At 50.1% G+C, this 24,312-nt stretch overlaps 1 protein-coding gene across 2 annotated transcripts in view; it reads right to left on the bottom strand.

Moving 5' to 3' along the window:
- The window catches only part of LOC144756217 (uncharacterized), a 153,411-nt gene that overhangs the window by 6,853 nt on the left and 122,246 nt on the right, over positions 1-24,312 (bottom strand). For both annotated transcript variants that reach the window (XM_078645831.1, XM_078645832.1), the window contains 2 exons: positions 23,185-23,256; positions 14,063-14,158 (listed from right to left, as the gene is read on the bottom strand). In XM_078645831.1, coding sequence (XP_078501957.1) covers positions 14,063-14,158; positions 23,185-23,256 — 168 coding nt within the window. The remainder of the gene's footprint in view (positions 1-14,062; positions 14,159-23,184; positions 23,257-24,312) is intronic.

The raw sequence follows: 24,312 nt of genomic DNA, 5'->3' as shown, positions 1-24,312 counted from the left end.
TACGTTCAACTCGCCTGGAAGGTGCACCGCCACTATCGTGAGGTCTCGAGAGAGGAGCCAATGCCAGATTGCCTGAGCCTCTCGAGACAGAGGGCGAGATCTTGTGCCTCCTTGTTTGTTCAGATAGAACATGGTGGTCGTGTTGTCCGTCTGAACTAGGACTGAGTTGGACTCTATCGCTGGTAAAAAAGCTTTGAGAGCCAGGAATACCGCTCTGAGTTCCAGCATATTGATGTGGTATGTCTGCTCCTGCGCAGACCACAGGCCTTGAATCTGAAGAGGACCCATATGTGCTCCCCAACCTTGCAGAGAGGCATCCGTCACTATCGACTGGATTGGAAGAGGCTGGTGAAACCGAACCCCCACCAGCAGATTCTTTCTCCGTGTCCACCATTTGATGGCGTCTTTCGTCACTTGGGAGAGCTTGATGCGATCCTCCCAAAGTCCTGTCGCCTGGTCCCATTGATCTTCCAGGGCCTGCTGTAGAGGCCGCATTCTCAGCCTGGCGTTGGGGATGAGAAAGATACAGAAAAGGGGGTGGTGATGAACGGGGATGAGAAAGATGCAGGATGCCATGGAACCCAGCAGGGATGCTACTTGTCGGGCTGTTGGAAGCCGAGATTCTAGCAGAATTCCACATTTCTGGTTCAGGGAAAAAAGTCTCTCCTCCGAAGGAAACGTTTTTCCCACTCTTGTGTCCAGAACGGAGCCTAGATAGTGAATTGACTGTGTAGGCCGCTGGACTGACTTCTCCAGAATCACATGGAGACCGAGCCTGTGCAATTGGAGAAGACACAGATGTAGATCGTGTCTTACCCGCACTGGAGACGGACCTTTTAGGAGCCAGTCGTCCAAGTATGGGTATAGGAAGAGTCCTTTCTTGTGCAAAAAAGCCGCCACCACTGCCATGCATTTGGTGAAGACTCGTGGTGCGGACTTGAGACCGAAGGGTAGCACTGTGTACCGATAGTGCTTGTTCCCTACGACAAACCTCAAGTACTTGCGATGTTGTTGAGCAATTGGGATGTGAAAGTACGCATCTTGCAGGTCCACCGAACACATCCAATCTCCGACTTGAAGATGTGGGCATATTTGGTGAAGAGCCAGCATGCGGAACTTTTCTCTGATGATGATCTTGTTTAGAAGTCGTAGATCGAGTATTGGTCTGAACTTGTCCTCCTGATCTTTTTTGGGGACAAGAAAGTACCTGGAGTAGACTCCCTTTCCTCTTTGAGCGAGAGGAACCTCCTCTATCGCTCGCTTTTTGCAGTAGGACTGTTACCTCTCTTCGGAGCAAGCTTAGTTGGTGAGGGGAAGCGCTCTTTGGAGGAGCAAGGAAACGTAGCTTGTATCCATTGCGCAGTATATTCAGCACCCACTGATCCTTGGTGATGCTGACCCACTCTGCCAGGTGTTGTGAAGCATTTCCTCCCACTGGAGTGGGTAACGGCGCCAGAGGAAGCCACTGATCAGGCTTTTCCTCCTCTTGTAGTGGTAGAGGATTGTTGATGACCTCCTCTACCTCTGCCAGGTTTACCCCGAAACTGGGGTTTTCCTTGGGCTTTACTTTGGGACCATTGAGGGGTTTGAACCCTCTGTTGAGCCCCTCTCCCCCTGTTGGGCTTGAAACGACGCTTGAACTCTTTCTTCTTTTCCAAGCCCACCGCTTTCACTGTGTCCAGTTCCGTCTTCATTCGGGTCATTTCTTCGTCAGCATGCTCACCGAAAAGAGCGGAACCCGAAAAGGGGAGATTAAAGATGCGATGTTGAGCATCCGGCTTCAGGCCTGTCAAGCGCAACCATGCCGATCTCCTGGCACAAACCCCATGAGAATAGGAATGCGCCGATAGGACAGCGCCATCCGCAGCCGTGCTGATCATCTGATTCGCCACCAGACATCCTTCAGTGACGGTCTCCTCAAAGTCCTGCTGGTCTTCTTTTGGCAGCTTGGCTTTGAACCTTTCCATAGAGTCCCATAAGGCTCTGTCGTACCGCCCCAGAAGTGCAGCCGCACTAGAAACTTTAAGAGTCGACGCAGCTGAGTTGCAGACTTTGCGACCCCAGGAGTCTTGCGTCTTGCTGTCCTTGTCTGGGGGGACGGAAGAGGAACCTGCCACTGCGTGTGTCTTCCTCGCCGCCGCCACAATAACAGAGTCTGCAGGCGGGTCCGATCTTACAAAAACCGGGTCAGAAGAGGCCGGTTTGTATTTCTTTTGGATGCGGGCTGGCACCGCCCTGATAGCCGCCGGAGTTAGAAATACCTCCTTGACAGGATCTATAATCCCCGGAACTAATGGCAGTAGAGGACGGGTGATCCCCTTTTTCAAAAATGACTGTCGTTGTAACCTGAGGGACAGACATCTCAATGTTCAGCTTCTGAGCTCCTCTCTGTAAGACGTCCAGATACGTGCCAATGTCATCCACTGGGGAAGATCGGGACGTAGGACTGTCCGTCAAAGTAGGGGAGTAGTCCCTCTTGGAAGACCTGGAAGAAGCGGTAGAGGAAGTAGACGGAGTACGTCGACTTCTATGGTGGACACTGTGCCTCCTCTCTTTTGATCGTTTCGAAGGCTCTTCTCGTCTAGGAGAGCGAGACCTGACCCGCACCTCTGGGTCTTTTCTGGGAGATCGGGTCCTTCTGGGAGATCTGGGTGGTGTTCTTACAGGAGATTTGTGCCTGGGAGGGCTATGCTTGTCCATCTCCTCCACCAGATTCTGAAGAGGAGACCTGTGGTGCGAGCTGGCATAGTCTTGCATACGCTTTGCAGCCCCAGAATCTCTCCAATGGTCCAAAGACCTGTACCACCTGGGTGACAGTCTGACTTTATCCGCCCAATGGTCCGTCCGACGCACAGGTGATTTGCGTACCGGACTCCTGGACTTTGAAGATGTAGTTGAGGAGCCAGAGGACCTTGAGGTGGAATGACGGGAAGCTGATTCCGTTACCATCACCACATCTGAACCTCTCGACGCCGAGCGATCTTCCCTCATGGTCGAGTGCTTTCGGGGAGTCGGCGGATCAAACAATCTTGTTTTAGAATGTCTATGCGAGGATGTATGGTCTCTCGACGTCGAGCGGCGATGAGCAGCCGCCGACGGAGTTCCACGTCTCGACGTCGAACGGCGAGTACCGGCCGTCGACGGAGTCCTCTCTCTCGACGTCGACCGACGATGCCCAGTCGTCGACGGAAGTCTCGACGTCGAATGACGATGTCCTGTCGTCGATGAAGTACCCTGCCTCGACGTCGAGTGACGATGCCCAGTCGTCGACGGAGGTCCTTCTCTCGATGTCGAACGGGGATGATCAGCCGTCGACGGAGATTTCTGCCTCGACGTCGAATGTCTGTGCGACGACGGTGGAGGGGTATTGGACACCCTCGACGTCGAGAGCTGACGAGACACCGACGGAGACTGCATCCTCGACGCCGATCGACTCTTCCCTGACGACGGTGGAGGGGTCTTGGTCCTCGACGCCGAACGTCGCTTCTTCGACGACGGCGGAGGAGTCACACTTCTCGACGCCGGTCGACGTCTGGATGACGACGGCGGAGGGGTGACCTCCCTCGACGCCGGTCGTCGCCTGGTTGACGACGGCGGAGGGGTCTTGGAACTCGACGCCGACCGTCACCCGGTTGACGGCGGTGGAGTTCCCTTCCTCGACGTCGGACGTCGCCTTGGTTGACGCCGACGGAGGGGATTTCGACGACGGAACTGGATCCTTCGACGTCGTCGACGTACCTGGTCTTCTTTTCGACGGCGAGCCCGCCGTCGACGGTAGTTTAGACGATGAATGATCCACTGGTGGTTCTTTTCTCAGCGCCGAGCCCGACGCTGAGGGTGAGGGGTGTGAAGACTTCTTTCTGGAAGATGAGTGAGTCTTCTTGGAGTCCTTCCTCACCGGAGATCTTCCTCTTGATGACCTATGAGCTAGGCCATAAATGCGAATCCTCTCCCTGTCTTTCAAAGTTCTTCCTGACAGGTGTTCGCAATGAGGACAGGTGCCTGGATCATGTTCCTCAGGCAGACACAGGATACAGACGTCGTGGTTGTCTGATTTGGCCTTCTTGTTGCCACAAGAAGGGCATTTGTCAAAGAGTGAAGGCATTTTCAGGGGAAAACGCTCACCAAAATGACTGAAAAAGACAGTATCTTACTTGACAAGATGTTAAGTGTCGAGTAAGAACCAAAAGTTGTCAAAAGTGAAGAGTTTTTCTGTCAAAAACAGGAAAATTAGTGGCGCTGTGTAACCAGGGTCCTTCTCTGAAGGAGCCGGAAAGAACAACTGACCTAACTGTCACCCCTGAGGCATGATGGGATACTGGGGGTCATGAGTGCCTTAAAGGCACGGTGTCAGTTTATTGCTATGCAGTTACAGGTTAGCTTTTCAGTCTTTTTAGACTGTGTGTTTGCAATGCAGCCTGGGAGCTTTCTATGCTTCCAGTGAGTTATAAGAATTTCTACTGCTTTCTGAGCATTAAATGCATCTATGCATCTATGGCATAGGTCCTAAATACCTGTCTCAATCTCTGGTGCCATATCAGCCCAGTAGGTCCCTTCGCTCAAGCAGTCAAGCCTTGCTAAAACCCCCGTCCACAAAGAAGTCCAGACAAGGAGACCGGGCCTTCTCCTCAGTCGGACCTGCCCTATGGAACAGACTGCCCCTTGAAGCCAGAACAACTACTAATTACCTATCCTTTAGGAAAATACTAAAAACTATCCTTTATCAAGAGGCATTTCTGCCCATCTAATCTAATGTTCCTTATTCACTGACTGAGTTTCCTACTGCTGGCACAGCGCGGAGATACCCTTACGGGATTGATTCTTGCGCTTTAGAAGAATTTAAAATAAATAAAATTTAAAATAAAACCGTTTCTAAACAAACTTTTTTGTTGTTTCTCATGTTTCTAATGCTTATTACTATTACATGTATGGTGGAAATTCTACACAGCATATTTCAGCTCTGTTTCTATTGGCTGCTATTGCATGTTATATATATATATGTATTTATATATATATGAGTATATCTATATGTGGGGCACATATAATATAGTGTTTCCGGGGTCCCGCACATGGGCGGGAATATTCTAATGCTTATCACTATTGATGAGGATCCCCTGGAAGAGAAGCAGGAGGCCATCAGCCCCAGAAGCCGCAGCGTCAACCTGACCGAAACCCGGGATAACGGCTGAAAGATGGGAATCAGAGCCTGAATATCCCGGACCCGCTGCTCGGGTGGATAAACCCGAAACTGCGCCCAGTCTAGAACCGCTCCGATGAAGAGGAGCTTCTGAGAAGGGCACAGGTGTGACTTTGGCACATTGATCGAGAACCCCAGCTGATGCAGGAGGTCTGCCGTAGTCTGGAGGTGGCTGACGACTGTCAGGGGCGAGCCCGCCTTCAACAGCCAGTCGTCGAGGTAGGGGAAGACTGAAATCCCCAACCTGCGCAGATGAGCTGCGACCACCGCCATCACCTTTGTGAGCACCCGTGGGGCGCTGGTAAGGCCGAAGGGGAGCACGGTAAACTGAAAGTGCTCGTGGCCAACCGTGAACCGCAGGTAGCGCCGGTGGGCCGGCAGGATGGGGATGTGGAAATAAGCGTCCTGCAAGTCCAACGCCACCATCCAGTCTCCTGGATCCAGGGCAGCTAAGACCTGAGCCAGTGTCAGCATCTTGAACTTCTCCTTCCGGAGGAAGCCGTTGACGTTCCGTAGGTCCAAGATAGGGCGTAGGCCCCCTTTGCCCTTCTTGGGTACCAGAAAGTAGTGGGAGTAGCAACCACACCCTACTTCTGGCCCAGGAACGCGCTCGATGGCCCCTTTGGCCAAGAGGGCCGTAACTTCCTCCTGCAGAAGTCGCAAGTGATCCCCCGATACACGGTGGTTCGGCGGTGGCATGGTTGGAGGAGTCGCCTCGAAGGGGAGGGAGTAGCCCCTTCGGACGATCTGCAGCACCCACCTGTCCGATGTGACAGTGCGCCAGTGGAGGTGGTGATGGCGAACCCTGCCCCCCACTGGCGTCACATGGGCCTGAAAGCACGGACTAGGAGGGTTTTGAGGCGGATGCTGCGGGGGAAGGTGTGGACTGACCTCGCCGCTGCCCACGACCGCCCGGACGGCGGTTCCCACGGCCGCCACCGCGTTGGGTATTGCCCTGCGGCGCGTGGCTGGCGGCACGTGCGGGCGCACCCCTTCCGTGGCCACGAAAGGAGTGATAGGCAGCCGGTTGCTGGCGTTGGCCCGAGAGGCCTAAGGACTTGGCCGTAGCCCTGGAGTCCTTAAAACGCTCAAGCGCATGGTCTGCCTTGTCGCCAAAGAGGCGACGGCCATCGAACGGCATGTCCATGAGCGTGCTCTGGACATCTGCCGAGAAGTTGGCGGATCTCAGCCAGGCGTGGCGTCTGACCGCCACCGTCATTGCCATCGCTCTACCCAGCGAGTCAGTGGTATCCAGCCCACACCGGATGGAATACTTGGCTGCATCCCGGCCCTCCACAAGGGCTTGGCCGAGTTTGGCCCGTACCTCCAACGGACACTCTGGCAGCACTTCCGCGACCTTATCCCACACAGAGTGGGTGTAACGTCCCAAGAGGCAGGCGGTGTTGGAAGACCGCAGGCCCAAACTAATGGATGAGAAGATCTTCTTCCCATACTGGTCATACCTCTTGGATTCCCGATTCAGCGGGGCCGACGGGAATGTGGTTTGGGAATTGGAGGCCTGGATAACCAGGCTCTCGGGGGTAGGGTGGAAGGACAGAAAACATGGGTCGCCCGGGGCGGGGCGGTGGCGTCTGGCCACGTTCCTATCTACGGGCGAACCCGTAGCGGGCTTGGACCAAGTGCCCAGAAGAACGTCAGTCAAGGCCTCATTAAAGGGCAGCAGAGGCTCGGCCGAGCTTGACTGCGGTTTAAGGACCTCAGTGAGGAGGTTAGTCCTCACGGCTGCGACGGGGAGCTCAAGGTTTAAGGCCTTGGCAGCCCTCATCAGCACCACACTATATGTTGCCCCTCCTCCGAAGCCACGGTAGGAGGGGAGACAAACCCAGGGTCTGGAGAGGTGTCCAGGCCACTGGCCTCCCCAAGGTCTTCTGTCCAGTCCTCATGAGACCGACACTCCCTGGTCAGAGGGTCCTCAGACCCCTCCCAGTCCTCTCCTTCACCCATCTCCTGAAATTCAGGGTCCTCAACCAATGGGGCCTGTTCATAAAAGTGAAATTCACCCAACGGCGTCTGGAGCGGCGCCCAACGGGGCCGCCCCGACGGCCGAACAGGAACGGAAGTAGAACCGGGGTCGGCGCCGCCCGAGGACGGCGCCGGAGGCGACACCTGAGGGTCCGACGCCAGGGAGGTCGTCAGATCCACCGGCGACGAACCAGATCCCGAAGGAGGACCAGCGGCGTCCTGCGGCGCCGGGCCCGAAGGCGCCGGCGTCGTCGGAACAACTGGACCTCTCGGCGCCGGGCCCGAAGGCGCCGGCGGCGTCGGGATAACAGGGGCCTGCGGCGCCGGGCCCAAAGGCATCGGCGGCATCGGGGCCGAAGCACCCGACGGCGTTGGGGCCGGAGCCGCCGACCCGCTAGGGCCCCCAGACGGGTCCGCTGGGCCCGGAGGCGCCGCGGAGCCCGTCGGAGGAGAGAGTTTCCTCATGGCCATGTGGAAGCGCTCGACCTCCTCCGGCGTCGCGTCGAGCCCAGGGACCGTAGGATATGGGGCTGGACGGGGCGCCCGCGACTCCGACGGAGCCGCGTGGGCGGTGTCACCCGAACCCCCGGCCGCATCGTGCGAGCGTCGGGGGGAGTCCGAGGAGCGATGACGCCACTTGGACTTCTTGTGCCGCTTACCTGACGACGACTTCGACCCGGAGGAGTGCGGCCTACTCTCGGAGCTGTGGAGGCTCCGGGCCCGCGACCTGTCCCTCGACCTCCCATGGGATCGGGACCTCTCGCGGCGCGGGACCGACTGCCGGAGTTCGAGTCGCCTACGGGACCGCTCCCGCCTGGCTTTCGAAGAGAGGGCCCGGCAGTCGGAGCAGGCCTTGTCGTCGTGGTCGACGCCCAAACACGACAAACACACGCGGTGAGGATCCGTGACCGACATCAGCCGGTCGCAATCGTCGCAATGCTTGAAGCCGGGCATCCCTATCGGCACCGTTTCGGAGTCGAGAGACTCGAAATAGTAATCAAAAAGGATCAAAAAGTTTAGTCAAAATTGACTAGGGTTACTGCTTTTTCCAGATCTGCGCTTGCTGGCGCGGAAAAAAGAAGAACTGACGTCAGCACGCGGAGGCGGCGTCTAAGTACTCCGACGACGTCATCATGGCGCCCACGACGCCGACGACGGACGCGGAGCCGCAGACGACGCCTACCGACGCGCAAGGGTACTGCTATGCAAAAAATTTCCGGATCCAGTCTGACGCCTGGGGATATTCTAAGGTAAGGAATCTAATACTAACGTGTCTCTTTCAGATATGTTCTGTTAGTCAGGAGTCTTTTGAATGTTTTAAAACAGGATCGCCTGTATATTTTAAGTTTGGCCCCAAACAGCTTTAGTCCTCTGCCTGATAACAGATTATCAATAAAAAAAAAGACAACTTTGGTTCAGCCACTTCAACTTTGGTTGCTTGCACCAGCCCAGTCACCTTCAGCCATAGCTTGTTGAAAAGGTCATTCATACGTAGGGCATTTTTTATGTTTTGGTGGTGATTGGCAAAAAAGTCTGTCTCCCAGATAAGGAAGCAGCTTCCCCAAATCACTAGTCTGCAACTCCACCAGTCAGGCGCTGCAGGAGAGTGTCAGAGTAAGTAGGGTTTTATTTAATGTATATGTTTAATGTATATTAATGTATATGTTAGAGTGCAGTGCACTTCTAACCATAAGTTGGTACAGTGAGATTTGAGGTGAACGGGATAGCCAAACTCCTAGATGGCCAACAAGAAGTGTTGCAAGGCTGCCTGGGAGGAGAGTCAACAGAGCCTGGAGCATGGAAGAAGGGTCCAGGCAGCTACAAAGAAAGGGAATAGCAGATGGCTTCGGAAACCAGCCTCGGAAGCTCCAATGGTACTGGTAGATGAGGTGCAGGAGGAGGCGGCCGTCGACCCAACCAGGGAGGACACTGCCTCTGTAGGAAACCTGCCTGAGCTTGTCGGGTGGCATGTTGAGGGTGGACCTACCGATTGCCTAACCCCAGAGAGGCTGAGGTGGCAGGCCGCTGCCCAGGCAACTGACGGTACCTCTGGAGATCACCTTATTTAGTGGGAGAACAGCCTCCTCTACAGTGTGCCTAAAGAGCCTGTGCATGGGGCAACATGTGCTGGTGGTTCCCCAATGTTACAGGGCCTTGCTACTGGGTTTGGCTCATGAGATTCCCTGGCAGGACATCTGGGACAGGACAAGGAGCTTTGACAGGTTTGTCGCCCACTTCTATTGGCCCTAGATGTGGACAGTCTCCGATGATTTCTGTAAGACACGTCTCACTTACCAAGCCAGTGGGAAGACAGGGAAGAAGCTCAATGTTTCCCTGACTCCCATGCCTGCTGGCACCCCCGTTGAGAGGGTGGGCATCTACATTGTTGGTCTCTGGACCCCAAAATTGCCTTGTGCAACAGGTTTACCCAGGATTTGGTGGACCATGCCACATGCTAACCAAAGATCATCCCTCTGAAAATCATAACTACACCTGCAGTGGCTAGGGTCCTGATGGGTTTCCCAATGCAAGTGGTGTCAGACAGTGGCATCAACTTCATGCCCATGTACATGAAGTCCATGTGGAAGGAATGTGGAGTAACCTAGAAGTTCTTCATAACTTATAACCCCTAGACTAATGGGATTGTTGAGAGATTCAACAAGACCCTTAAGGACATGAGAATGGCCTACCGGAGCCCATGTGGTGGAAGCAGGACGTCCTCTTGCCCAGCCTACTCTTTGCATACACAGAATAGTGTAGAAAGGAGTAGGTTTGAGCTTTCTTGAACTCCTCTATGGTCACCCAGGAATGGCGCCAGTTTAGTGAAGGGGGGTGGGAGTGGGAGCAAGCTCCAAAGAAGCCCTCTCAGGATGTGGTTAGCTACATGCTAACCTGCCGCAACCAAATTTAGACGTTCTGGAAGAAGGCTTTTGATAACTTGGAAGCTAGCCAGAAGTTGACAAAGCAATGGTATGACCAGAAGGTCACTCTGGTTGAGTTTTAAACAGACCAGAAGGTGAGAGTGATGGCGCCAGTTGAGCACAGGGCCCTCCAAGACCATTGGACAGCGCCCTACGAGGTGTTTGAGAGGAAGGAGTAGGCTTCATACCTGGTGGATCTCAAGACACCCAGACACCCCCTATGGGTCCTCCACCTCAATCGCTTGTAGCCCCACCATGGGGTATCTCGAGTGGGCTGCTGTTGCTGAAATTGTAGCCGTGGTCTGAAACCAAATATCAGCTACTTGAAGCAGGTTGGTCCCATTGGGGCCCTAGAGCATTGGAGAAGAGGACTGGACCTGCTGTCTGTGACTCGAGAGGAGCCCTGAAGAAGTGCATCTCCTTTCTCTTCTATCAAGGACAAAGAGTTGCACTCTTTAGCGGACCACTTTTATGGCTTCAGAGACTCGATAGAATTCAAGAGGCATTTTCTTGAAAGTACCCAGCTCAGCAGTGGCAGCTTACTAAAATTACAATTACAATATATTTGATAAAAATTCTGACATAGTCATTAGATTTCATTGTTATTAAATATAAAATAGGTGCTTGAAATGTGTCTGTAGCTGGTACAGGGCAAAAGTCACCATGTTTTAGGTGACAGATGATGGAGAAGAGGAGGAGAGGAAACCTCTCACTGATCTTGTGTCATCCAAGGAGAGAGATGGGTCAGTGGATGGTGTTAACCTCTCCCCTACTCTGACCCCAGAGCAGCAGAGGGACTGACGCCAGCTATTGGGACAGTTTCGATCTCTGTTCTCCCTCAGCCATGGGCTTACAAACTTGTGTACCCACGATATTGACACTGGTGACAGTTCCTCTGTCAAAAACAAATCTACAGAGGGTCAGACAATGTGAGGGACATCACCAAGGAGGAGGTCTCCATGATGCTGAAGTTGGGCCCACTCCAGTAGTCCCTGGTCCAGCCCAGTGATGCTGGTTCCAAAGGCTGCCCCACTTGGCACCACACCAGAACTCCAGTTCTGTCTGGAATACAGGGGGCTTAATTTAGTCACCCATCCCTTTAGATGATGCGCTCATATATCGGTTGGGAACTGCCATGCTCCCGAGTACTTTTGTACTGACTTGAGGCTACTGGCAGATTGCATGAACTGCGGTGGCTAAATTGAGTATAGCGTTTTCCACACCAGCGGCCACTTCGAATTTAAGGTAATGCCCTTTGACCGGAAAATGCCCTTACCACCTTCTAGAGGCTGGTGAACCAGGATCTGGCTTTAAATGGAGGTCTTCAGAGCTCCTTACCTGGATGCCACAGCTGTCTTGAGTAGCAGTTGGTAAGACACCCGTTTCAGCTCCAGGAAGTGCTTCAGGTTCTGCAACATGCAGGCCTGAATATCAAGGTCAGTAAGTTTCAGATAAGGCAGGGGGCTATAGTGTACTTGGATTTCCCGAAGGGTGGGGGTAAGGAGCAGTCCCTCCAGGCCATGATAGAAACCCTTGTGGCCTGGAAGCCCTCCAAAAGGCAGACAAAAGGGAAGGCATTCCTGGGCCTCACTGGTTACTACACGAGGTTTGTCAAGGGCTATGGTACCACTGCTGCCCCCTTGATTGCGTTGACTTCGAAGAAGGAGCCAAGAAAGGTGATCTGGACAGAGAAATGCTAGAAAGCCTTTGACTTCCTCAAACATGCCAAGTGTACTTCCCCTGTAATCAAGGCCCCTGAATTTCCAGGAGAATGTATTGTGCAAACTGATGACTCACAGTATGCATTGGGGCAGTATTGTCACAGTTAAATGAGGCAGCCGTAGACTAACCTGTAGCCCTCATCAGTAGGAGGTTACTTCCCCAGGAACAAAGATGGATTGTCATTGAGAGAGAAACTTTTGCTGTGATCTGGGTGCTGAAGAAACTGTGACCATACCTGTTTGGCACTCACTTCCGGGTTCAGACAGACCATTAGGCCCCTCAGATTGTTGATGCAGATGATGAAATTGTTGAGGCGATCCATCTTCCTACAGGGAACAGAAGTTACGATGGAACACCGTCCGGGGCGATACCACGTAAATGCGATGGTATCTTTAGGTATTTCTACCTTACAGATGAGAACTCCTAGGCGGGTGCGTAGTTCTCTTCGGTTTCGATACCAAGGTGGATGATGGACGGAGCATTTGAGCAAATCAAACACTCACCCTCAGTCAACTGATCCTAGTTTAATCCATCATCATTCTTTAGCTCACTCCACCACCCCAGTTCAGACATGGGCATGTGCAAATCAGTCTCACCCAGTGCCTCATAGGAACAGTCCAGCCAGAACTGCCAAGCCATGTCTTCCCTGGACCGGAAAAAAGTATCCTGGGACCGGTTTCTGGCTAATCAGCCGTCATCAGCCAGGCTAGCTTGAATGCAGTGGCAAAGTGAGCAAGGGACTGTCTGTGCATACCCTGCCAACTTTGCGCAAACAAACCCTGTTCCCATGAGGCACAGGGTTAGACTGATTTGCACATGGCCATGTCTGAACTGGGGTGGTGGAGTGAGCTAAAGAATGATGATCGATTAAACCCAGATCAGTTGATTGGGGGTGAGTGTTTGTTTTGCTCAAACTCTCAGTCCATCATCCCCTTTGGTATCGCATTGTTCGCTTCGCTTTCAGCTGGGAAATATGTTCAACACTTACATATTATGCACCCACCCTTCTGAGCAGCAACACTTAGAGGTCAGTTATTTAATATTTAAAATCAGGTTTTACAACAGGTCAAAACAGTGATTTTGACATGGGTTCATAAGGTGTTTGGTAACCCGCAGGTGATAGCGTGCAGGGCCTGCAGGTAGCACCACACCGACACACAGCAAAAGAATTTGCACAGCATGGGTCTTGGCACCCACAGGATTGGCTGCAGCAGCAAACCCCAGCTGTGCATGGGCAAAAATATTTTAAGATAAATATGTAAAGTGAGAGGCGGACGTCCACTAGGGGTTAGCAGCCCATGGGGGGAGTTGTTTGCTGGGCCTGGCCAGAGGCCAGGCCCTGCAGCCAACCCACAACTGCACACGACCAAAAGCTGTGTACATTAGGGAAGCCGGGAGAATATGATTTATTTTTTAAAAACCACAGAATTGTATTTTGGTCCTGTTGTGGGTGACCCAGAAAACAAGCGAGTGATCATCTGGCACCTTATATTTCTAGTCCAGTTTAGGAACCATTGCTGCAACTGTAGGTGGGGTCTGCATCAGCTTTCTTGTCTCTTTGCAGTTCGTCACAGTCATTTTCTCTGACTGCCAAAGGAAGCTCAAATCGCTTTACAGCTCTTTCAACCAGGGTATGAGAGTTACTAATGTTGTCCAGTGTTGAGTCAATCGGCAGAGGTGTTGTTGCATCTACCACCAGCAGAAAGTCATCCTACTCATTTCCTCTCAGTATATTTGAGCTAGGCAATTCTCCTAACTCGTGCCCCAACAAAACTTTAACTCGTTCACTCGCCATACATTGCTAATTACTTCCCGTATTACATCACTCATGACATGTCCAATGATATCATTATGACAAAACTGTGCATGACAGGATGCAAGTTATAGTTACTTTAGGATACGAGTTAGTTATTTGTATATTGTATAATTCAGTAGTTTTGTTTCTTTAAAACAGTACATCTTAACTGACATTATCGACTAACTGTAACGTCCCTTTAACCTTTGTATCTTATATATCTCTACACATCTATATCTACATATTTGTATATTTTCGTTTTCTTCCATTGAAACGTATGTCAAATGTCCGTAAAATCTGCTATGATAGTTGCTGTAACAAGGCTTCCTTAAATACACCCCTTAAGTTTCCATGGATCCGTACAAGGACGCATTAATTCTCATACACACAAAGCTTGTTACATTCTCTACTAACTTGGAACTAACCACATCTTCTCATGCTCACCTGAACTCCTTATTTCAGGTTTTGTTGTCTCCTGAACACATGATTCCTCCTCTGGTTTTGTGCTCAGTGAAAACACTGCTGTTATACGTGGAACCCCTGAAAAGAGGAGACACACCATATATAATTGCAAGATAGAATTACTGAATAAACAGAATGAGTTGAGTAATCTGTGAAGTATAACCAAAAAGCAACTATCTGAAAGGAGGCCTTAAAAGATGAGCTGTGGAACAGACACACAGGTGAGTGACGCCACGGTGTATACAATACAAAAAAATCACAAACTCTCTAAGCTCAACTGCACAAACTGCATCTACATCGCTGGCGGCCATTGTGGAAACACCATCAATTTCTTAGAATCTTACAAAAATCTGCAAAGGCAATTAATACATACTAGTAAACTAAACATAATTTTTGGTAAATGAAGGAAAATTACTTTACTCTTTGGTAATCTATGAAATCCTTTTTAGGTCTCGTCCTCGAGACCTATTGCTGCCGAGATGTCTCTCAAGGGAGACAAACCGGGGCACGAGCGTCGATTTCCCATCGTGGGCGCGCACACCCCGCACCCTGAGCCGTGCACATCTCAGTCAGAGTCAGCCAATTCTCTCTCAGTCGCGCACACACACACACACACACACGCAGGCACACACACACTGCATACACACACGCTCACACACACCCCCAACCTACTCACGGGCTCACGCGCACACACAGTCACACACGCGCATCCACACACTCGAAGTGCCCATCTCCTGTCTCGCTAGCCTGATGCACCAAAAAACAGTCCCCCCTACTCACCGGGCTGACTCAGGACTCCCCCGCTGCTCTCCAGGCCGGTCTTTCCTCCTCAGGTGTGTAGGGTCAGCGGCTCAGGCGGGGCTCTCCATGACCACAGGAGCCCCACTAGCTCACACACCGCAAATCTTCCGGCTGACTTCCCGATGACGAGTTTCATTCCTATACGTCAGATGTGCACGCTCACGGCACGTGGAAACGGGCACAGCGTGACTTTGAGTGTGCGCCCGTAATGTATTTGTAACCGATCTGCCCAGCAGCCGGCAGCCCGCGGCGCCGCACGGCTTAATTCAGACACACTAATTTGTCACCCACCGTCGACAGCCACACTGACACGACATGGCGCCGTGCATCTAAGGCATCTTGGTGATAATTATCAGGGTCGCAATGTTGTGCGGGCTGGCGGGGGACGATTCAGTCACTCAGTCGGGAGAAGACTGCAGAGGGCATCATGCAGTGTGCTGCAGCTCTGCGGTCTCGGGTCTCTGTGCGGCTCATGCTCAGATTTGAGGTGGTTTCGGGCTGTATGAAAGTTTACGGGCGGTGCCACAAATTCAATGGTGGCACCTCTCGCAGCACTCCTGCAGGCAGTTCGCACCGGCCCGGGCCGCCATGCTACCGCAGCTGCTATTAATTGTACCCCGCCGAATGCAGCCAATTCAGAAAAGTTACCCAGGAATTGTAGCGCCAAGCGGCCTCGAGGAAAGTATCACAGGCCTCACAGTCCCCCACTGAACTCATGAGGAGTCTGTACAGCAGCACCCCGATCACTGTGTGGAGGCCGCAGGCAGGGTGGCAAACAGTACTGAAATAGCGTTCTCGCCTGAGCTCAGCCTGTCTGCAGTGCCGCAACCAGCCCTTGTAGACCAGAGTGCGTCACTGCCTGCAAGCGCCATCCCCCGTGCAGCTTCTGGACACTCAAACTCATCTGCGACCGGGCCGCCGCCCAAATAGGTACCAGCCCAGAGCCTGTGTTTAAATCTATAAGATGGATCATGTTATTTCTTGTCCTGATGCTCTATTTCCTTGATGCTTCATTATTGCCCTCTATGATGCCTCATTATTGTGTCCGGTACATGGTTTTTGCACTCGCTGGTGCCATATTATTGTTGTGTCTGGATACCCTAGCAGGCGCCTTATTATTGTCCTCTTTGATGCCTTTTTATTGCCCCTGTGATGACAATATAACCCCTCTGATTTGCTCTGCTTCCCTCTCGGATGCCCTATTATTACCCCATCTGAAGCACCACCTTTGTACTCAGTCTTAGACGCCCTGTTATTGTCTTATCTAATTTGCTATTATTCCTGCCACTGATGCTCTGTTACACCTGTATGGCCCTATCATTGTCCTTTCTGATGCCATGTTAACCCCCTGATGCCCTCTTAAGGCCCCTCAGATGCAGTAATATTGTTCTCTCGAAAGTAGTATGATTTCTTTATTTACTGCCCTGTTATTAACCCATTACCCGTGATATTATTGTCCTGCCTCATGCCGCAATTGCCTGCTCCATCTGTCCGTTAATACCCCTTCCGATGCCTCATTACTGCCAACTTTGATGCCAGTGTTGCCCTCTCTATTGTTCTGTTAATGTCTCCTCTGAGATCTCATTATTGTCGCCTCTGATGCGTTTTTGCCCGCTCTATTCCCTGTTAATGCTCCCTCTGATGCATTCTTATTGCCCCCTCTGATGTAGTTATTGCCCTTTCTGAAGCCCTGTTATCGCCCCCTCCTCCGCTCTGTCCCTCGTTTGTTTATTTTGAGGCCTTGAAGGAGGAGGGAGGGGGTCAAGAGAGCAGTAAGGGGTTTTTAAGGTTGTTAATGATGGTGGATCGGTTAGCCGTTGCAATTAATGAAACAAAATATATTTTACATTTTATTTAAAAAATGAGATTAACCACAGTACTCTGGGACCTCATGCACACCAACTTTAGAAATCCTAAACTGTCCTTTGTTAGATTTGGTGATCTAATCTATGTATTACAATACATGGATGATTTGCTATTTTGTCCCATACACGTTTTCTTACTAACTTCTCTTGATAAAATGTTATTTAAAGTGTCACATGATAGATGTAAATGCCCCTCATAAGTAGAGTATACACATAAAAATGTCATTAATATGCATTCTAAAATCTTGGCAGCTATGTGCGTTAGTCCAACCACTGATGCGTGGTACTTGGCAGGGCTGGTGTAATGTATATTTATATGTTTCCCTCGTCTTCATTGCTTGATTATGCTCTGGAGAAAGTGTCACTCATAATTCTTTACATGTCACTCATAATTACACATAAATTATGAAAATGTCGCACATAGCAATCTGAAACCTTGGCAGCTATGGTACAGCTGAGGTGCATGCTCGCACGCTCACAACGTTATCCTTCGCTTGTTTTAGGACTTGTGCCCCGAGTAACATGGAATACGGAAACTATTCTGGGGTAATATAAATTTGGCCCAGGCTTACTTTAGAGATTCCGTTAATCGGGCAGGGACACCAATCCAGTTTCACTGCCTGCACTTTATAAAGAGTACATTTTATTAGATTGTGCTCTGCTATGATCTTTGTGTTGCACCCTTAACAAACTTGTAATCATCTTCTGAAGCATTCGCCCAGTTTCAGTGGCACGAGTGTCAAGGGGGCACTCTCACGCTAGAAATAATTGACCTTTAGATAAAAAACAAACATGCTGCCCCCTTGGAAAGGCATCCAAACCCTCTGCCACAATGTTCTATTGCGTCACGGAAGCAAATGTGCAGGTCTTTCTCCGCTTCCGGCAAAAACCCTGGAATTTCACATCTCAACCTGCTAGCGTGTGTTTTTTTGTTTTGAAACCTCCCTGTTGTTAATCACCATCACCAAAGGGCCTCCTGTCTGTTGCAACACGCTGATTACTAGCTGGCCGTGGAGGTTCGGGCAGAAATACTGGTTTCCTGTCACATGTGACTGGCGTGAGCTGTGGTTCGAGCCGTCAGTCCCTCTCAGGGTTGTTGGCAGCACGAAGCGCTGAGGACTGGCACGGCACCCACGGAAGACTCCTGGGAAGGGGCGATTGGTGCAGACTGTTGAAATTCGGAGCCTTCACCGCGTGTGCCAGTTGAACGTGGTCACCCTCACGAAGAGTGCGCGCCTTGTAAGGCAGCCACCGAACGCGAGTTCACGCGCCTCCACCCAGGGCCTGCAGCTCCGATCCATTCCTGCGCACACTGCTCGACCAAAGGCTCGCCACAGCACCTCCTGAGGCCTACAGCTGCTCTAACTGCCCACAGCATACCGCACTCCCCTCCACCTATCCAGGATCTGCAGCTCAGTGACCCAGCGCCTACAGCTCTATACATTCAATGTACACAGCTCCATCTAGTGCACAGAGCCCACAGGTCCACCCATTGCCCACAGCTCCAACCGGCGCCCACCTCCTCCACGAAGTGCTCGTAGCTCCTGCTCCATACGATAGGCACAGCTCCACCCAGCGCCCACAGCTCCACCCATGGCAGACTACAGCTCTACCACAACCTAGAGGTCACAGCTTCACTCAGTGCCCTCCAAGACCCCACCAAGTACATAGGGGACTGCCCAGGACCCGCGGCTCTACTCTTTAAGTACCCAAAGCTCAAGATGGTCCACCCGTGGGGCCCACCTACACCAACCCCTACACAAGCCAGGAGTGCCCCCGACCCCTTAACAAAGAGCCCAGAGTGCAGTGCGCGAGTTGCCTTTAGCACCAGTGAAACCTCCGATCACACTCGCACAAGCGCCCTGTTCACGACCAGTCACTGAGCGTTTTTCTGTTATTTCGTTTTTACAAAGCACTAGTGCACTCGAGAATGCTTCATGGCGCTTCATGACATCTGTGTGTTCGCGTGCGCCTCTGTGTGATGGGTCTATTCAGTGCAGGTATTAATAGCCCATAAGATAGCTCAGTGAGTTGAACCCTAGCTAAAATGATCTCAGTGTATCCCTTAGGTTGTTGATCACAGTACGTCAAAAACGATGTTGGGGTCGATACTTATAAAACTGGATTTAAGAGCCGTAGGCGACTCCGATCATGAGATGTGCTGCAGAATTGTTCAATGTAAGTATTGCGGTTCATTTTCATTTCAACACCTATTAGGAGCGCTCCGCCCCGAAGAGCAAAGGGGCGTTTTGCATCAGCGAAAGCCACAGCACAAGAATTAACAACCAATAGGAAAGCAATAGAAGAAAGAAAAAAATGGTAAATGAAAAGAGCACAGGATACGCGGTATCAAAGATAACATTTAATTAATTTAAAAAACTCACGGGTGCTAGCAAGTGGCTGTTCTTAGCATGTGGTGATGCCTCTTTCACCCCGAAAATTAGGACACTTGTTCCATTTTAATTGGCTTTATTAAGTTGACATTGTCTATTAAACTCAACCTGACTTTGGCAATGGTCTGCAAAAAGCCATATTTTGCTTCCTATGTTCTTCTCGTGCGGCCCACTGGGGACGTGGACTGGGGTTGCAGCCTAATTGTAATCTGACACACACACCCACACACACACACACGCACATCACCACCCTCAATCCAGGTAGTTATATATGTGGGCGCTTCACTGTGTAATTAGCTACAATCAATCATCTAGAACTTGAATAAAGTCTTTATTGCTCGATTAACAAAATTCATTGCAATTAAAAAAAGACGTGTGTACTTGCCGAGATACCCGATTCAGACGGGAGATGGCCGAATTTTAAAGTCAAAACAGGTTAATTCAAGTCTTTCTTTCGCGTTAAATTGCCCCTTTTCAATACAAGTCAATAGGGTAAATATATCCTAATATTTTAAATGTTCCTTTTGCTGCTTTCCAAATGTTTGCATGTATGAAAAAGTCTTTGTCAATCTGCATTTTTCTTGTGCACGACAAGAGGACTGGAGTACGTGGTACACGAGTTCGTGCTTTTCCCGAAGACGTAAGGCCTTATACATTTGCCTTTTGACTTCTTTACTAGTTCTTTCTTCCGTTTGGTTTATTTATTGTGAACAAAAACTTAAAAGTAGGTGAACATAGCTGTTGTTTTCTTTAGACAGAACGAGATTTATAACTGGTCCTGTATGTTTTGGAAACAAATCATCTCCCCTTACTATTCATGATTTATTTTGTTTACTCCTACTTTAAACATGTAGTTCTTACCTGGCGCACCACTAGAAGCATTCGTTCTCAGTAGTATTACTCCACTCAGGGCTTTAAGCGGGGTGAAAATAGTGGCTGGGGTGGTCTTTAAATGGAGCGTGGTTTATGTAATTAGGAGCGTGGCTTAAACATGTAAACTACATTTCTATGATTTCCTAAGTGTGCCATCTGAACAGCATTTTGGTGACTCTGAAATTTTTGTTATTGCATCAGATATGTAACACAACTAACAGACTAAAACGATGATTTTGATGTAAATAACTAATATTGGAAATGTTTTAATTATGTGACTGAATTGTTGAGTTCTGTGGAAGGGGCCTTCAAAGTGTCTAAATTACGCCCATTATATTCACTCAATTTTAGACATGTATGCTCTATTTCTCTCTGCGCCCTATAAATACACAAGTAAACCTTACCGGCTCTTGGAGCAGCGATATTGTATATGTTCTGTGTGTGTGTGCCTCTGTTCCCGGTTTTCGTGCCTCTGTTCCCGGTTTTTGTGCCTCTGTTCCCTGCTCGTGCCTCTGTTCCCTGCTTGTGCCTCTGTTCCCTGCTTGTGCCTCTGTTCCCTGCTTGTGCCTCTGTTCCCTGTGCCTCTGTTCCTGGTTTTCGTGGCTCTGTTCCCTGTTTGTGCCTCTGTACCCTGCTTGTCATCCGGTGCTTGTGCCTCTGTTCCCTGCTCGTGCCTCTGTTCCCTGCTCGTGCCTCTGTTCCCTGCTCGTGCCTCTGTTCCCTGCTCGTGCCTCTGTTGCCTGCTCGTGCCTCTGTTCCCTGCTTGTGCCTCTGTTCCCTGCTTGTGCCTCTGTTCCCTGCTTGTGCCTCTGTTCCCTGCTTGTGCCTCTGTTACCTGCTTGTGCCTCTGTTCCCTGCTTGTGCCTCTATTCCCTGCTTGTGCCTCTGTTCCCTGCTTGTGCCCTGCTTGTGCCTCTGTTCCCTGATTGTTCCCTGCTTGTGCCCTGTTTGTGCCTCTGTGCCCTGCTTGTGTCTTTGTTCCCTGCATGTGCCTCTGTACCCTGCTTGTGCCTCTGTTCCCTGCTTGTGCCTCTGTGCCCTGCTCGTGCCTCTGTGCCCTGCTCGTGCCTCTGTTCCCTGCTCGTGCCTCTGTTCCCTGCTCGTGCCTCTGTTCCCTGCTCGTGCCTCTGTTCCCTGCTCGTGCCTCTGTACACTGCTTGTGATCCGCTTTTTGTGCCTCTGTTCCCGGCTTGTGATCTGCTTTTTGTGCCTCTGTTCCCGGATTATGATCCGCTTTTTGTGCCTCTGTTCCCGGATTATGATCCCTTTTTGTGCCTCTGTTCCCGGCTTGTGTGTGGCTCTGTCTGTGTGTGTGTGGCTCTGTGTGTGTGTGGGTGCGTGTGGCTCTACATCTGTGTGTGTGGGTGCAAATGCAATAGGTCTTGCATTTGCGAGAGATTAAGCTATTGGTATTGTAAATGTTTTAAAAACAAAAATAATGTCATGAGCAATGCCAATAGCTCTAACTTTAACAAGGACGAGACCATTGCATTGTAAATGCTTGTTTTAAGAAGTAAGTCATTGGTTATGTGACATTTAGGCCAGGGGAGAAAGGAAGAACCTAAATTGTGTAGCAAACTTTAGAAGAACTTGAACTTCTGAACACCGAGTCAAATTAGGAAGGACTCACTCGCTGTTACTGATGCTAGTCAGGAATGCTCTCATTTTTAAGAGGACTACTCATGTGGTAAAAGATGTGGCTTTTAACTTCACATTTTTTTCTTATACGAGTATAGCACAACATCTGGGAAACTTCTTTTAAAATGACTAAAGAAATTAGAGGGTTAAAAGATGATCTGCTTGTACGATAACCACGGTGGTAAAACCGTTACCTCCAACTTTGAATACAGTAGGATTTTTGTTTGCTTTAGTCATTGCATATTTGAACCCTCTCTGACCCTGAGGTGAAGTGACACACTGTCCAACACAAGGGTAGACCTGAACCCTCTCTGAGGTGCAATGACACACTGCCCAACCCAAGAGTAGATCTGAACACACTTAAGAGCCTGAGGTGCAGTTACACACTATCCAACCCAAACGGTACACAATTTGAGGCTGGCTGCAATGGAGCCCTGGTCGGATACAGCACGTAGGCTGATTCTGGCAAAAGTCTGGAGGTCAAAAAGTTCAAAGGGGACTGCTGCTTTTGGGATGAAAAATCCTGCTGCTGCTGAAATTGTAGCCGTGGTGTGAAACCGAATGTCGGATACTTGAAGCAGCTTGGTCCCGGTGGTGCCCTGGAGCTTTGGAGAAGAGGACTGGACCTGCCATCTGTGACCTGAGAGGAGCCCAGAAGAAGTGCATACCCTTTCCTTTTCTATCAAGGACAAAGAGTTGCATTCTTTCAAGGACCAGTTAGCGGACCTCCTGTGTGACTTTAGAGACTCAACAAAAATCAAGAGGCCTTTTCTTGGAAGTACCAAGCTCAGCAGTGACCGCTTACTAAAATTACATTTACAATATATTTAATTAAAATTCTGACTTAGTCATTAGATCTCATTATTAATAAATATAAAATAGGTACATGAAATGTGTCTGTAGCCGGTACAGGGCAAAGGTTATAAAGTATGTATGTTATACCTTGACTTTTCCTATTTACCAGTTATAGTCTAATCAGTGACAATATTGTTTGGGCCCAGTCACTGGGTGCACATGGCATTTATAATGTCACACATGTTCAACTCTTACATATTATTTGCCCTACCCAGTGAGCAGCAGGGTGCATTTAGAGGTGACTTATTTATTAGTGTTTCCTACAGGTCAGAAGAGTGATTGACAGGTCTACAGAAAAGGGTTCAGGCTGCTGCAGTCAAGCTACACAAGTCAGGCCTAAAGCTACTTTTCACTGCCACGTAGTGGATGACACAACAAGTGGCGTAGTTCAGAGGTGACATTTAACTTTACATGCCATTAATGTACATTTCGGCACCATATACTGGGATCTTATAGGACAGTTAAAAGTCCCAAACAAGTTTTCTGCCACTTTTTACATCTTTTAGAGCCTCAAGTGCGTACACTGGGCGTCAGGTAGTAGTGTCCCAAAGTTAGAGCTCAAGGTTTCCAGGAGGAGAGTCACAAAAAAATAAAATACTGGGAGTGACCACCCAAAAAGGGGTCAACCTGAAACAACTGCACATTCACCAACAAAAGAAGTGCAACAATTTAGACTTACCCGCCTCAGGGTCTGCAATGTTTTCTTTCATTTCCTGACCAAGATGATCAATAAAAGTTGAAGCTGGCTCTTCTTTTTTCCTCAATAAAATAGCAGAATGACGTAAAGAAAATCAAGTAGAACAAGTTATGGGCAGTTACAGGCTTATACGAAGCGAGTTTCATACATTACAAACATACAATTCTAGACCACTAATATTCTTTCTAAAAGGTTAGGGCCACTACCTTTTACAAGTTCAGAAGATCTTGCCATGTGCATTTTTATGTTTACTATGTAAATGTTGGAAGGTGGTTCTGACCTGAGCCGCCCGTATTTTTTGCTTTTTTAACACCTATTTGTTGAGCTTTTACTGTGGGAGAGCCTCACAAGTTGGGACTCACCCGCACTGAACTCATGATGAAAGGGACTGCATGTGTATTTTACAGGTGTCCCCCTGGCGCGAGTAGGCCACCGCGCTGCAGCCAGGGCAAGGAGCACTGGGCTGGTTACATGCAGACATGTGAGTACAAGTGTAAGGGGTGCGCTCGGGAGATTGCTAGCGTGCCAGCCCAGGAGCAGCTACAAAGTGAATAGTGTGGCGGAACTTATGCAGAACTGGGTGGTGACATGGAATAGCCTTTCTACAATGGGAAGAAACATATGAGGGAAAGTCAGTGTGCTTTACTGTTTTTATTCCATTATTCTCCTATGAGGATGGGGAGCACATGGGTTCGTTTTACTTTCCTAGGGCCTACAAATTCCTGACACGCACTAACGTCCACTGTAACTTATGCGAGAAGAAGTATTCTGCAGGGTCCAAAGTCATATTTGTACTGCTTTTGGGTCATCCAGAAATGTCATATTTCTCTGAGTCAGCTCCTAACCAGGGCCAGGCAGGGGCTGGCCCTGCCAGGCTGAATTAATGACCTTCCTCTACGAGCTGTAGCCTCAGAGGTCCAGCCCTGCACAACAAGCATTCCAAGGGTGAAGACCTCCACTCCAAGAGAAGATGGGTGAAGCTACAGGTTCATCTTTCAGCAGCTGTCACCTGGTGCTAGGCACCAGGCTGCTCTGGAGAGAAGGCAGCGAGGGGGGAAGGGGCTCTCAGAGACCATGTGGCATGAGACCCCTGGACGACGACATTTTGAA

This window comes from Lissotriton helveticus, chromosome 5_1 (genome assembly GCF_964261635.1).
Source record: "Lissotriton helveticus chromosome 5_1, aLisHel1.1, whole genome shotgun sequence".
NCBI classification, from domain to species: Eukaryota; Metazoa; Chordata; class Amphibia; order Caudata; family Salamandridae; genus Lissotriton; species Lissotriton helveticus.
Note: the sequence above shows the minus strand (reverse complement) of the source record. Positions and strands in the feature narration are given on the sequence as shown.